A 16,428-nucleotide genomic window follows, 5' to 3' on the forward strand; every position below is an offset into this window, starting at 1 on the left:
CTTGATCTCCTTGATCACAAGACCTCCCACTCACCCTTTCTTCCACTCTTCACACACACACACACACACACACACACACACACACACACGTATGAATCCCTCCACCTCGGCGTCCCTCTGTAGTTCGCCTGCTGCCCCCCCAGGCTGTCACCTCTCAGCTGGGAGATGGCAGCAAATGAAGTCCCGGGCTCCCCATTTGACACCCAAAACCTTTATGCAACACGTCCCAGTAATGCCAGTAAGCCTGTATCGCCCACGTCCACTGCCACACGTTTCTTCACGTTCTGCGTGAGGGGGGGCGCCTGCTCCCCACTGGAACAGACCCTTGGCACCGCAGAGTTGTCCAACATGGACGCCAATTTTCAAGGGATACTCAGCTGGTCCGAACCGTTGGCTCCAAATCACCCACAGGCGCTCGGTTAGCTTGAGATCTGGTGACTGCTGAGACCATACGATTCACATTATCGACGCAACCTACTCATCAAACCCTTCGGCGACCCCCCCCACGCCCCCTTGCGGAGGCACCTACAAAGCGTCTGTTTTATTTCTCGACTCATTTACTCAGGTTTTTCCTTTAATTTGCTCGCAGTTTAAGGTTCATTACGAAAGTCTTTTCCAACTCTTAACGAATGTGCAGGTTATTTGCCAGGAACCGTAGAAAAAAAAGCAAAGTGTTGCATATTGAAAGGAAACATGTGATCCAGGAGTCCATGTTTGCAGAACGGCCTAATATTGACGCTGTTGTCCGGTTTAGACGGTGCTCCCCGACCACCATCACCCAAACGCGAAATGAGGGAATAGGTTTGTGGTGTTCATGCACAGAGTTCCTGAGCCTGAGAACTGGGAAAAAAAAAAAAAAAAAAATGTGGATGCTTTCTGATCGGTCCCTTTTATAATTCATCATTATCAATAATGTGAAACAACAAAACAACCCCCCCCCCCCAACTTATGATTTCTGGTCTGGCTTTAGCAGAATAATGCATATTTGTCATTATTACACCTGGAAGAAGCTTCAGGCCTAGTTGACAGATCTTAAAGGGCACATCCGGGCTCGGAAGATGTCTAATCTCGCACATGCTCTTGTGCCAGAATTACTACATGTGTATTCTTCGCCTTTTTAAATGCGTCCTGCGCTGAACGGGGCTTTTCCATTGGCCCTTCGCTCCTTCCGTCCCGCCGCCTCCGGCCGGATGCAAACTCCGCAGAAAAGCCTCCATTGCTCCTTTTGAAAGTTTCGAGGGGTCTGGGGGAGAACAGCGCCCTCTTCCTGTCTTGTGCTGCAGCTGAACGTGACACATTTCAAAATAAAATGCGGCTGAGGTGAACCGAGACTGACAGGTGTTAATGTCATTTTTTGTTTTTTTTTAAACAAAGCTAATTTAAATTATATTTCACAACTAGATCAGTTACGGGGGAAAAAAAAGTCAGCTCTTTGGCGCTTATTCGGCTTTAATTTGACCTACATTTGCCCGTGTTGTCATCGTGCATTATGACATGTTTCGGCGGAAAAAGCCGGCCACCATATCTGGGAATGTGTGTGTGTGTGTGTGTGTGTGTGTGTGTGTGTCTCTGCCGTGCCACAGTGCCGTGTCTGAGCGGACGCGACCGTAAATGTGATGCGCAGGCATTTCCTGTCCCCGCGCCTTCAGTATAAACCGTAAATACCGTGAGACACACGCGGGGGTCGAGGTTCGGGAAAGGGCGCCTCTACCCGAGCCCGCAGACCTGCGTCAGAAGCCGGGTAAGTGCGTGGGAAGGCTTTCCCTATTTCATCCCCTCCGACATTGGCAGCCGGGCGACAGCATCCTCTCTTAACGTGGAAAGACATTTAGCCTTCACCAGACTCAGTTGTGCAATCCTAAAATTTAAAGCCTGCTTAACTCCCTGTAAAAGAGTATGGGATAAAACTACGACTCAATGTAAAATATGAATCAAGAGAAGACATATATTAATTTCGGCATCCACATAATCCACCAAGCACGTATATTTCAGCAAAATATGAGCTTGATTCACGCCAGTCTCCCTCGCTGCTCACGGTGGATTTGGGTGCTTTTAGCGGCAGGGGGGGTTGAGGGAATTACAGGCGGGACGGTTCAAAAAGTTTGACGTTTAATGGGAGATATCTTCTTAATTTCTTTTCATTCTTGCCGAATATAAGAGTGGACCCGAGTGATTTAGAAACAATCATTAATTCACGTTTTTGTCCATATTCATGTCTGTCTAATCGCGTGAAAACTTTAAATTGATAGATATTTGAATGGAGTTTTGTTCGTCTGAGGGTGCGTGTGTGTGTGTGTGACTGAATCACATTGCTAGGATGCGCGAAAGGCACCGGGTCGACTGCTATTGCGTCATCGTTTCGGTGTGCGAGAATTACATTTTGCTGCGCCGCATTCCGCATCCTGCACGAACGACCGACGGCAACGGGACAGCGTTCGCCCCCCAGTGAGCGCTGCAGACCGGACCCAAGGTCCCCTCTCCGCGGCGCCTTTCGATGCCTTTCCCAGCGCGGGTTTCGCACGTGAATCCCGCGTCCGTCGCTCGGATCCGGAGGGGTTCCGTGTTGTGGAGGATTTCACAGCGAGCTGCTCCCTGCGTCGAGAAACAGATCATTGTAAATGATATTACATATGCCTCCGTAAAAGCGCTGTTGGGAAATCTAATCATCTATTTTATATAGTATATAAAAAAAACATTCATTACTAAATATATTCACTTGGAAATTGGGGCATTTTCAACATTTAACAGCTTTCCCGCAGTAATGTTTTGTAAAATATTGACAATCTAACAGCCAGAGGTTTGGATTTTGTTTTTAATCTCTCACGTTACTGTCATTTAATTTATTTGCCAGTGTATTTTTTTAATCCTGAGAGAGAGAGAGAGAGAGAGAGAGAAAAAAGATTTCTGTTCTCTTCACCCAAGCAGAACTGATTGGAAACTGATTCTCCAGTTGTCAGATGTTTTGTCCAAACAAAGGCAACAACCTGGTTTCTGCGGTGCTTGCAGAGGCTGGAATCCAAGTTCCCGAGACCTGCCGGTGAAAGGTTTTTGGGTCCCGCAGGGGACTGTGTGCCGAAACTGTAACCAGGTGAGGCGATATCGCTTCGGTTGCAGGTTTTGAAGACGGTGCGTAACTGACATGCGAGTTGTGCTGTTGGAGGAGCCCATAATAAAAACCCCCCCGTCTCACTTCTGAACCGGTTCAAGTTTGGAAATCTGATAGGAGCGACCGTTGCATCAAGTTCGCTGAAGTTACGTAAACCTACGCCGGAATTTGCGAAGATGATACCTTCAAAATAAAAAAACAACTTTTCATTACCGGGGGGGTTAACAAACAAACAAATAAAAAAAAACAAAAAACTTTACTTTTCTCTGGGGAAATTGATGAAGATACAGTAGAGGCGAAAATCCAACAACCCAGGATGTGCATCACTGGCTGTTTCTGACCTGTATCACAGCAGGTCAGAAACAGCCAGGGCTGGATAACCCAATGGACAAATCGGCCAAATACCATGACCCTCAGGGGCCCGGAAGCCCTCAGAATCCCTGTGGGGCAATTAGCCTTATGGTCTTTTGATGAGTTAATTAATGTCAACTAAAAAAAGAAATGGTTTTGATGGGATTGGTAGATTTGTACCTAGTCTTGTGAAGGGACCGAGTGTCAAAAATTTACTCTTGATACCTTTTTAATATTTCAGATGATACTCATACAGTGAACTTATATAAAGTTGCGTTTAACCAGCTTCTAACTAGACTTATGTGAGGAGCACAGTTAATCTGCCCGTGCACATGGCAAATAAAAGCATACTCCGTTTGAATTGTTTGTATATTTCCCGGAGACCTATGGGTATTTCGGAGTACTAGCAGAGAAAACAGATAGTCTAGATTCTTTCTTACGTATTACTCCTAGTCTGTGAGTAAAAAGACTCGAGTGGCGTTCACTTTTCAATGGTGGCGCTTGCGTCTTTTAATTTGAAGGATGCCTCCGGAAGCGTTGCGTCGTATCGGGAGCAGCTTGACAGCTGTGGCAGAGCCAGGCAAGCAGTATGCGGAGCAGCTGATGCGCTTACGGGGCTAAAAATAATCAACTTTTTTTTTTCTCCCCCTCTCAGCGTAAATCGTGTCTTTTCCTCTTCTTCCTTCCCTCTGTCTGTTTTCTTAATTTTTTCCTATCTTTCTTTCTTTTTTTTGTCAGAAGAAAACAACCCAAACAAAAACCCCGGCATCGGGCATGACACGGTGCCAGTGAGGATCGTTACTCTTCTCCGAGGTAAGAGACTCCGGCGGGTTTTTAACATCGTGTGGCGTTTCGTCGCGAACCGTCCCGAATTACAGTGACTCGCTTTAACTTCGCTGCTGTGCAAAGTAGCTTTCTTATCTCAGCAGGAGCCATGTCGAGCCCTGTGAAATGATCCGGCTTGGTGAATGGGGCAGCGTGTGTCTGATGCAGGTGTTGTTTTTAGGAAAAGCTGAAGGTTAAATTTAACTACATTAGCTTCTTCCTCTTCTTCTTCTTCTTTTCTTAAAAAAACAAACAAACAACAAACTCGACATTTGTTGTTTGTTTTTTTCCATTTCTTTTTTTCATAGTTTCCACAACGAAATTACTTTTTCATTATGGTCCAGGCCGTCAGTAAATCACCGTTGAATGGGCATTAACTTGGGAAAAACAATGCATACAAATATCGGACATAATTTGAAGTGACACCGTTTTGTCATTGACGGGTAGATATTGGGTCATTTTCTCGTTGTGGGGCACAGCGACGGGTCGCCAGCTTCAGGTCCGGCGTCTTTTAGGGGATTCCGACGGTGCCACGTCTTCGCGTCGGAGAAGAAGCGCCAGACCTTCGGTAGAAACATCTCAACCCAACCCCCACCCCCCTAACACCGTAAACCCGTTCGCCGCCCCCCACCCTTAGCCCGCAGGGCTTAATAGAGTGATTTATTAATTCCCAGTGTCGGCACCAACTTTCGGCGGACATCTCTTGACCCAAACAAAGATGGCCGTCGGAGGCAGCCGTTCTGGTGGCCATCTTTGTTTTTGGCCTGGAATGGAGCCATGATGTTTGCCCGTAGTAAGTGATAAAATCCTACTCACAGGAAATATTTGAATAAGGCAACAAATATGGGAAATCTAAACCAAAAATTCCCACATTTCCTGCCTTTATAAAATAACTTCTTTTAAGCGAGTTACAGTAAATCTCATGTGACGCAGAAAGGCGCAGTTGGCAGTGAACTCTGTGACTTCTGAGTTTTTGACAGTCACCGACGGGTTTAGGGCTGCAGCTAACGATTATTTTCATTATCGATTAATCAGTTAATCGTTTAGTCAATACAATGTTGACACACGCAGCTCTGAACAAGCTAATACAGTAGAATGTAGTAAATGACATTTATTTTTAATTAATTAAAACTACACAACAGTGTTTTTTAATATGGAGCCGTATTTTAAGAACCTTTAAGAACATGGTATCATTGTTTGTGGGGGGGGGGGCATGTAGCTGGGCAGTGGCCCTGAAATAGCTCTCATGCTTGACGCTGACGTGCATCTGTATGTCTGTGTGAGTGAGTGCGTGCACTTGAACGTGTGACATGCCACGAAAATGTCACGGCCGTTCTCCAAGGGTCAAGCCAAAGCACTGCCAGTGACCCAGACCGGCCAACAATCGTTGAAGGATCACAAAAAAGAAAACATTAGATCATGTAAAACACAGTACGGTTTATATTCACCTGTTATCATCAATAAAGAACCAATCATGTTTCCACAGACTGACTCGAGGCTTGTGTGGCGCAGCCCCGGTGGTGGCATGGCCTTGTCGTTTTGCGGCAACGACGACGATATCAATGCCTACAGCGTGGACGAGGGCGTGCTGAACAATGGCTGCTTCGTGGACGCTCTCAACCTGGTTCCCCACGTCTTCCTGCTCTTCATCACCTTCCCCATCCTCTTCATCGGTAGGCGGTTCGATTACATCTGTCATTATCGGGGTCGAGCTTCTCACATGTGAAGATTCGCGGCTTTTCTCTGCTTCATGGCAGTGAATTCTTTTTGAAATTGCTCACTCACTTGAAGATGTGGTTAGGTGATGGGCATTTGTTTATTTCTGGCGTTCTATTGACTAAGTAGCTTATCAATGAATCAACTGACAAATGAATTTTTATTCTCAGTGGTTGAAACACTCAGATGAGTCCAGATAAGAGGACACTGGTCAATCTTTTGAACCAAGTTGAATTATCACGTTGTCTTGCGTGCCATGAACGCAGCATTAATACTCCCCCCATTTTCTTATTAAAATAATCTAGATTAAGTACACAAGAGTTCCTGCGCCTCTGCGGGAAAAGTCACGAGTGTGCACAGTGTGCGACGTGCGTATTCTGACAGATGTCTGTTTCCTGTTTAAGCCTCTTAAGGCTTCACCTTTTCTGCTGGAAAGTCTCAGCAGTCAGCGCAGCTGTCAGGACAGAACCAATCCGGTGAGGATTGCTGGAGCAGACACTCTGATCTTTGCTCCGATTGTATCATTTGTACTGTATTGTATTTAATGAAAAGTGATTATGGGACCGGGGCGACCCGGCCCCGGCTCCCGCCCTGTGCCTGCTGGGATTGACTCCAGCCCCGTGTGACCCTGTGTAGGATAAGAGGGCTTGAAAAGAGATGGCTATAGAGACGACAGGAGTAGGCCATGTTGCTAAAGTCCTCTACTGCGGTATGGATATAGCACCTTTTTAATGTTTGTCTCTTAATTAATATTTGCTTTGACAAATGTTACTGGAGCACCACTGCGCAACAGAGCACAGAAAATGCTGCTAATTCTTGGCACGTTTTTAGGCGACGTATTGGTGGATGAATCCTCTCATCATGGGAGCCCATAAAAGACCTATAGAGCTGAAGAAGAATATTTTAAATCACAATTTAAATACATATCTTAACGATTAAGAGATTGTTTATGGATAAAATAGCCGAATGTGAATGTCTTTTTCACACACACATGACAGATTAAGAAACTTCATCGTATTGATTCATAAACGATTTTAAAATCCAATGTCACCATAAAACTCTTGACTCATTTTTCAGCTTTGCCCACAATGGATCCCTATTGAAAAAATGTAAACACATGACATGCTGTTGAGAGAGACTCTGTTCCAAGGCTGGATTTTTAGTTATCAGTGTCGTTAAAAATGTCAGTGGGATTTTGAATGGGCTTCTCTTACTTCTGGGACAGAACCCGGGATTTCCGCTTTCCCTTCGGCCCTCTGTGTTAGTTGGTCTAACGCAGTTTCTCGCAAATATTGAAATCTGAATGTAAATGAATTTGATTTGGGATTCCAGTGATCAGTAGAAAAACAGCTCTGTCACATAGAAGTTAATCACGAAATCTGGGGGGGCAGCAGATGTGTTAGTGGAAATGTTAGTGACTGTTCAATGATCCAGTGGGGACTGGACTGTTGCTGCAGGAAATAGTAAAACAAACAATAAACTAAACTGCAGTAAAAACAGTCAAACTGAATATAAAAAAGAAAATTGAAAAAATAAAATGGTTGGGTTAGCAGATTCTGGAGTACTCAAAAAATACTTCCTTCCTGCTCTATTATTGTTGTATTATATTGAGACTAATTTATAATGAACGCATGGTTGGTTATTTGGTGTGTGTCATAATGTGTGTGTGTGTGTGTGTGTGTGTGTGTGTGTGTTCAGTAGTTTATGGGAATGGGTCTGACCAGAAGCCCTCAGCCTGCTCCCCAAGGACTCACTAATTGAGGCTTCCTGGTTCTGTTTTTTTTATGGTCTCAGTCCCCTGAGCCTCCAATTGGCTACGGACCATTCAGTTAAGACCAGGAACAAACGTAATAAGAAACACTATCGGCACAAGTAGAGTAAAACCCTGTATGACTGAATTTCCACAGTATCAACCTTTTTTTTTTTTTTTTTTTTTTTTGCCAATAAAATAAAGTTAGATTAAATTGACACAGATACTTTCATCAAGTGTATTCATGTTAGACTGACATTTACTATAGAGTTGCTGAAGCATCAAGATTTTGATTTTATATAGTGTATTTAGAGCTGCAGTGATTAGTCGATTAACCATTTGGTTTTGATAATAGATAAATAATTTAAGTCGATTTTGAAGCAAAAATGCCAAATATTCGATGGTTCTAACTTGTCAAATGATTCAGGCCACGTTGAGGGACATTTTTCACTGTTTTCTGATGTTTTTTTTTTTTTTTTAGACCAAACAATTAATCGATTAATCAAGAAGATAACTGACAGCTCAATTGATAATGAAAATAATCATCAGTTGCAACCCTAATTGTGTTATTGTATCATTGAGCGGTGCTTCTGACACTGGCTGTCTATGTCTGAATTGGTTCTAATGCAACACATTTAACTACTTTCATGCCTGAAGACATTTTACTGTTGTTATAATTAGGGCATGTCCTTGGTTTCTATTGAGAGTTTCTAGTTTCCCAATGGTCAGAATATTTTCATTTCTGAGGATTTTCCGCCCTGTCAAAGCCCATAACTCTGAACTGGTGTAAGTTTTGAAATGAAAGTCACCATAATTTAAAGAAACAAACTGGTGTTTTTTGCATTTCATTACAAATCATGTGTACTATATCATGTTACTACTCATTTTTCAATATCTACCATAGTTTCCTTGAGATTTTAAACATGTTTTTTTTCTGACATTTCTACCTTTTTTTTTAAAATGTATTTCAAAACAAAGTTTTGATATTTTACCTCAATGTACCAAAAATAAAAAATACCGGAGATGAATTTTTGATCACTCTCACACTGACAGGTCTTCTAATAGATGGATTTAAATGAGACAATAAAGCAATTAAGTTTGCTGATGTATTTAAATATCTGTAATAAGTTATGTGTGGAGTTAAACGGGTTCATATTTTCAGTTATGGTCATTTCAGAGAGACACAAAATGCAGATTTAATGTAAAGTCAAAGTATTGTATTGTGTCTTTGAATTTAGAAGAAATGGTAGAAGTAATTAAGGTTTGACCGTTTAAAGTGGATATGATGCTTAATGTGATGATTTATACAATTCAAGCCATTTTCTTTCTGCAGTCTGATTTTCACACTGTGCTGACGTGAATGTAAATCAGTGTAAAATGCTATAGCATCATTTGGAAAGTAAATGTGGATGGTGGTGAAAAGGTAGTCCTTCATAATCCCATGTAGCACATGACCCAGTTTATAACCCAATGATTGTACCGCCATCTCTTCTTGTTGGTCTTCCTTTCCCTCCCAGTTCCATACAGGTTGCATTTCTCAACTATGTCAAGTTCAGACTCATTATAATATTCTTCTTCTCTCTCTGTCTGTCTGTTTCTGTCTCTGTCTTTTGTTTTTCAGGTTGGGGCAGTCAAAGCTCCAAGGTCCAGATCCATCATAACACATGGCTCCATTTCCCCGGCCACAACCTGAGGTGGATCCTCACCTTCTCGCTGCTGTTCGTCCATGTCTGCGAGTTTGCGGAGGGCATCGTCTCCAACAAGTGAGACCTCAGAAGGGTGTTTTTTCAAATACCTTATCACACAAAATACTGTTTTTGTTTCTGTTGTCTTAGGCAAAATTAAAAATAAAATTTTTTTTATATAATTTTATTTTTTAAATAATTTTTTATAACAAAGATTTGCTACCCAATTTATGTTGTATTTATTGTATTGTATTCTATTTATACTTTATGGCAGTTTTTTGTGTCTTTCTTATTTTATTGGATTTGCTTATTTTTCTTAGATTAGTTTGTTGTATGTTTTGTTGCCTGACTTGTTTTAATATGTTGTCTTGTGTTTCTTTATGATTGTTATCTCTTGGAAATTGGAAAACTTGATTTAAAAAACAAACAAAAAAAAAAACTTGAATGGCAAAAAAGAAAAAAGTAATTGGTATTGTTTCAAAGAAATGTCAGTAATTTTCCACATTAATTTTATTTTGTTTTGCCTCTCACTGTAGGATGATGGGAACCAATCACCTCCATCTCTACATGCCAGCATTCATGGGTTTCATAGCAGCAACAACATCAGTGGTTTACTACCACAACATAGAGACATCCAACTTTCCCAAACTGCTGCTTGGTAAGTCTCAACCCTGGGGGCACTGTAATCACTCGAGGCGGTTTGTCAGATTTCGCACAACTCCCTCAGGGGCCACATGCGTTCGACTTTTTTCACCCACTGTATGTTTTAGTATTCGGCAACAACTCTTAACAGACTTTGATGTGCAAAATCAGGGGAGTTCCATTTTTAATCCCTGGCATTACCAGGGGAGATACCAAGTGGAGTATTTACAAAGGAATTGCAGGATTTTTTTAGGTGTTAAACAATCAAATTACAATATTACTATTAAGTTTTGCATCATAGAAGTTTTGCATCAGAGAAATGGAAGAAATGCTACCACAACATAAGTTACATTGCAGTAATGCATCATTAATATTAAACTATATAACTTTTATTTTTTTCCCTCAGTCCTTTTCATTTACTGGGTGTTGGCGTTCATCACAAAGTCCATTAAGCTCTGGAAGTATGCAGAGTACAATGTTGGACCACAGCACCTGAGGTTCTGTATAACAGCCCTGTTAGTGGTCCTGTATGGACTACTAATGGCTGTGGAGATCAACGTCATAAGGGTCAGGGTGAGTAATCATGTTTCCATTCACTATCGGTAACTGAATAACCTTCAGTGTGTCAAATCCAGGAAGTAAGTTACACAAGAAGATACCCACACATCTGCCATTGGTGATGGGGAAACTTGTTTTTTGAGATGTTTTGGTGGTTAGACATGAGATATACATTGCTGACGATCCATGTGTTAATTCTCCTTATGTCTTCTTGTGTCTCCCTGTAGAAATATGTGTTCTTTGCCAATCCTCAGAAGGTGAAGCCGCCAGAGGATTTACAGGATTTGGGGGTTCGCTTTCTGCAGCCATTTGTCAACCTGCTCTCCAAGGTAGACGCAAACACACTGCCATATTGTTGAATTTTCAACAGTGTAGATTTGCACAATTTTTGATACCGACAAGGTAAAAATCCAAGTCCCTAAAAACTGTAACCAGTTCAAATATTTACACCTCGAGTAACAAGTTAGACATCAAAGTGCCTCAGTTTCAGCTCACTTCTTAATATCATGTAACAGCCAAACTTAAAGGTGCTATATGTATGCTTTTTTGCTATCGCTACATAGCCAACGTTAGCAGTAGAGTTCGACATCAAACTTCATTCCTTTACTCGCCAAGGGCTGTCTCCGGCGGTGGAAAGCGACGCCAATGATAACTCCTGTCTTGCTTCTATTTCTATCACTCCTTTTCTTCTACTGAAGTTAGCATGCTAACCAGCTAGCCCTGGCCCGTCCCGTCGCGTATCACTACTTTGCAATAGCGAGTCACTGTAGCGTCCAGTCTGCCCTCAGTCCAGTGTGAGAGGACGAAGAAGTAGCGTTGCCCATAGGGCGTATTCTGAACTCTCGTCTTGTGAACGCAACGTTTACAAGCTCTTGGTAAGTAAACAGCCTTTAGCGCTAATGTTGGCTACGTAACGATAGCAAAAACTTGGATATAGCATCTTTTTAACGTTTATGTCTCTTAATTAATATTTGCTTTGACAAATGTTACTGGAGCACCACTGCGCAACAGAGCACAGAAAATGCTGCTAATTCTTGGCACGTTTTTAGGCGACGTATTGGTGGATGAATCCTCTCATCATGGGAGCCCATAAAAGACCTATAGAGCTGAAGAGGATCGGCAAGCTGCCCATCGCCATGAGAGCCCTCACCAACTACCTGCAGCTCAAAGATGCCTACGAGGATCAGAGGGTGAGCAGACGGAGGCCTTGACCTGCCTTAACTCTGATGCAGTGTTCCAGCTGTATGTTATGACTATTAGCGTGGGTTTTCCTACTGTTTACCTACACAAGAAAAAACACAAACTTATGTGATTTTTTTCATCCCTCCATCTCCTCATCACTCTCTCCACACAGACAGCGGAGGATCCGGATCGAGCCCCGTCAATCTGGCGTTCCATGTATCGAGCGTTTGGACGTCCCATCCTGCTCAGCAGCACCTTCCGCTACCTGGCGGATCTGCTGGGCTTCGCCGGGCCTCTCTGCATCTCTGGCATTGTAAAGTACCTGAAGGCTGACGATGACGACGCCACATCAGACAAGATCAAGGTGGGTGTATGTATTTGCAGGCTGACCTTCTGGATCTTAAACTGGCTTCTGTCAAGTTTAACGGGTTTGGGGTTTTTATCCCTGGTCCGTCTCCTAAACTCTGAGTTAATATTCAAACGTGACACCTAGAGCGAAGACTCAAAAGCTGTTAGAGAGCAGCTCCCAGTGCAAAGGGGGACTTGTTGACGTGGCCGGCTTTTATTTGTGACCTGGAATTCGTCAGTGACGTCACAGTCCGGCGTTTATAAGACAGAAAACAACAAATGGCCGACATTTTACTCAACAATGAAGACGAACGAAAGGCTGGAAGTAGGCTGTTTCCTGCATTATTTGCACCGAGCTTCTACGCGTGGCTACAGTATACGCAGTAGTTTATGCAGGGATAAATAATAGCGGGGCCGCTCACTGCTGGAGTTCCCCTGCGGCCCTGACGGATGTGAGATAACGGCTTTGTCACAAAAGCTGCTGCAGAAGTTGATGAGGACTTAATGCCATAAGAGTGTCGCATTTGAAAAATCTGAATGATGAACACAGACGACAGTGCGAAAAGGTAAACGTCATTCTTTCCCCTTTAGAGAAATTAATTTGGCACGCCTGATGTCACTAAAGCCGTCAACGGGACCAAAGTCTGGATTAAGTGTTTACGTAGGATAATTTAATCAAAGGATGGGTGCAAATTAGTGCAACATCATGGGTTGTCCACACTTCAGACACACACACACACACACACACACACACACACACACACACACACACACACACACACACACACAGACACAGATGTGTTTCTGCCTGTTAGCGATGTTGGGTGGTCCAGCCAACCAATGAATGACTCACTCCACACAGTGTGATGTTACCAAAGGCGTTGGTCGCAGTCATCATGTCACCACCAGTGCGTGTGTGTCTGTGTATGTGACTGCATGTCAAAGTGTGTGAAAGACGCTGTATCTGGCATGAGAATATGCCTCTAATGTCACAAAGCGCAGGTGCCGAAATGACGTTACGCATACGCGCAGTCACAAACACACACACACACGCGGGTTTGTGGTTTTACCTGCACGAGGACCCTAATGCCGACCTCCACCCTCACCCTCACCCCCACTAAACTTAGGTTTAACCTTAACCCTCTAACGGGCCAAAATATTCTCACCTTCCGAAATGTCCCCGCTTTCCAAAAAAATGTCCTCACGTTTGAGGAATTAGTTTAATTCCCAAAATGTTCAAAGGTTTTCCAGAACGTGCTCTCAGGTTTAAAACTCAAATTACTCCTCCTAAACAGAGCAGCCCAGGAAAGCCAAAGCAGGATTTTGTAGACGTAACATTAGAAAATGTGGGACAGTAGGAGGTTTCCTAATGTTTTGAATAGTTTAAAGTAAATTGAATAGAAACGTAATGGTCCATGGCACAAATGCTCATGTCAGTTATTGTTAGTTACCATGACTTCAATTAACGCTCGCGTAATGCCGACTTTTCTTTGGCAAAACTAAGAGTATTTGCTGTATTTGCAAACAGCATCGTTTGCTCAGTTTGCTCCAAGGGTAACGTCGCTGTTGAATGAAAATCATGTATCTCCAGAATTGATCATTTTGAATTTTTCAGATAAACTGAAGGATTAAAAGTGATTTTACGTGTTGAGGGAATTCTCCCTCTCCTTAATCTAAATAAAGCATCTAAAAAAAACCCCACTGGAAGCTGAAAGCAGGTCTGCTTTCTCTTCGCTCATGAAAGGTTAACGGTTTCGGTGATACATGGATTTCACAGGACGGCGATGTTATGCAAACAATGTCCTTGTCATGTAGTATTCAAAGTGTAAAACGTTGAATTAGGGCTGCAGCTAAAGATTACCTTCTTTTTTTTTTTTTTTTTTGACGATTGCTCATTAAACGTTTAGCTTATAAAATGTCAGAAAATGTGACTAATGACTAAAAATGTTTGTTGTCCAAACCCAAACTTATTCAATTCACAGCGATACACCACCAGAGAAAAGCAGCACATCCTCACTTCATTGAACATGGGAAAAGCAAACAGCACTTTATGATCAATGGATGATCAATGTTGGTTTAAAATTTTTTTTTTCCCCCCGATTTAATATAGACAGATACTTATTTAATCGAGTAATTGTTTTGGCGCTACATTGAATACCTACACAAAGTATGGACTTTGCACTTCATCATTCCGGATATTTCAGGATTTGCACCAGTATTCATAAATCAGTACCATCTGGACCAACACTGCGGCTATCACGCTGCCGTACTACAAACTGCCCGTGACAGCACGAGAAAGAGAGCGTGACGGACGGAGAGAAAGCAGACACTTTCACAGACGGTCCATTTGGCAAGAGGAGAGACGCTGGCAGAGCCGATCACAAACATCGACTCCTCTTAAATCCGTGCCAGCCTCCTCCAAAGGTCACGCCGCGGGCAGAGCTGGTAGGAGAGGCAGAACAGATGCTCTGGTGTTGACGGTATATATCTTCCCTCGGTCCATTTGGCTGGATGTTGTTACAGTTGATGTTGAATGTGAGCCGTCGTCAGGTCCGTGCCTGCCCGTGAAAGCGGGCGCAGTGGGCAGCGGAGACGGAGAGCAGAGCGCCGCTGCATTTCTGAGTGACATGGAAAATTCCCCACTCACCTCACACTTTGTCTCTGTTTAATACAGAGGGGAGGACTGCCGAGCATCAGGCTGAGCTTTTAGATTCTGCAGTGTGTGTTTGTGATGTCGTCTTGTTTTATTCATATATGTAATATGTTCATGTATAAAGCTTAACACACTTTGATACACAGTGTGGTAGGATCGGGCTGTATAGATTAAAATCCTCCCATCACAGTGCATGTGTTTTTTATTTCATGTTGATACATCATTTTTTTTTTTTTTTTGGAAAGTCAATTCAGAAACTGTTAACGGATAAAATAACCAAACCTGAGTGTCTTTATTCAGCTAATCCAGTCAATCCTGCAAACTTAAATGCCTAAAAAATCAAGTTCAAGTTCACATTGATGCAAAAAAATCATACCAAAAAAATCCAATGCTTCTATAGAACGGTCCTACAGTGGCCCAATATCAAACGGAGCGTTGCGGTAGTTCAGGCGGAACATCGAAGTCGGCCCTAAAATAGCCGATTAACACCGGCCGCTTCATTCACACTTCGCCGTCAGTGGCTCATTCAGCATTTGCTCGGCCACCGGCTAGAAAACATCCAGTCATATTCGTGCCGCAACGGCTCGGATTCTTTGAACGCTCCCCAGAAGAGCGTAGCCTCTCCTGCCAAATTCTAACTGAGTAACACCGCGCGGTAAAGGGTCAGTTCCTCGTTGTGAAAGATGGCTACCACAGTATGAACGGTTTGTCACTCATCAGCCGACATGAATGCCGACAGCCCACGGATGTGTTTCCTCTGTGTTATATAACGTAGACATTATATGCTAATCTGTTTATACACAGCGCGTGGTACAAGCTCAATTTATCTGTTGCCATTATTCAAAGATTTTTTATTACATTTCATTTATGTTTTTGAATATAATCGACTGTATTTGACCAAAGCAAGAAAGATTTTCCAGCGTCTGTCAAAATGTCCAAGACAGAAAGTTCAGTCAGTGAAAATGTATCGCCCTGATTTCTCAGATTCATCGACTCGGTGACAAATACCGTCGTATGATGAGGTATTTTTGCCGTCAAATCTTGACACTAAAACTAACTCCTTGTACCTGAGTGTAAAAAAAGGAAATATTGGAAGAAGTGTGTTCCTCAGTAGGGCTGAAGTGAAAAGATGACAGGGGTGGATATATTTACACGTCACCCAGCAGGTTTTGGATGTAATGTGCGCCTCCATTCGGTGTTTTAAAAACAGGGATTTGCACTCGTTGATGCACCAACCGCTGGTTGTGTTGAATCTGCGCATGGAAGAGTCGAGGGATGTGACAATTCTAAAGCAAGCTCATGTTACGGTGGTCAAATGACACGTCACTGTGACCTACCGTGTGCAACCTGCGAAGAAGAACTTAATGTGTTTTTAACTTTGATGTATTTTTCTGTGTGTTTGCTTGTAGGAGACCTATTTTGGTGTCTACTTCATGTCTTCCTCTAAGCTGCTGCAGAACACTTCAGTCCTGGCTGTTCTCCTCTTCCTGGCTCTAATCTTGCAGAGGACCTTCTTGCAGGCCTCGTACTACGTCACCATAGAAACCGGCATCAACCTGCGGGGAGCCCTGCTGGTGAGGGAAACGTCAGGGGAAATGAAGTCGAGATGTTT

General features: G+C 42.9%; 1 protein-coding gene across 7 annotated transcripts in view; it reads left to right on the forward strand.

Moving 5' to 3' along the window:
* Positions 1–1,643: 1,643 nt before the first annotated feature.
* The window catches only part of abcc9 (ATP-binding cassette, sub-family C (CFTR/MRP), member 9), a 59,174-nt gene continuing 44,389 nt past the window's right edge, over positions 1,644–16,428 (forward strand). The window contains exons 1-10 of one of the 7 annotated variants that reach the window (XM_040148134.1): positions 1,644–1,741; positions 4,196–4,270; positions 5,769–5,955; positions 9,370–9,511; positions 9,967–10,091; positions 10,482–10,648; positions 10,861–10,962; positions 11,683–11,823; positions 11,988–12,179; positions 16,226–16,390. In XM_040148134.1, coding sequence (XP_040004068.1) covers positions 5,808–5,955; positions 9,370–9,511; positions 9,967–10,091; positions 10,482–10,648; positions 10,861–10,962; positions 11,683–11,823; positions 11,988–12,179; positions 16,226–16,390 — 1,182 coding nt within the window. In that variant the 5' untranslated portion in view covers positions 1,644–1,741; positions 4,196–4,270; positions 5,769–5,807. The other 6 variants (XM_040148143.1, XM_040148173.1, XM_040148183.1 and 3 more) reach the window with 6 other exon arrangements.

Source organism: Xiphias gladius, chromosome 2 (genome assembly GCF_016859285.1).
Source record: "Xiphias gladius isolate SHS-SW01 ecotype Sanya breed wild chromosome 2, ASM1685928v1, whole genome shotgun sequence".
Lineage (NCBI taxonomy): Eukaryota > Metazoa > Chordata > Actinopteri > Istiophoriformes > Xiphiidae > Xiphias > Xiphias gladius.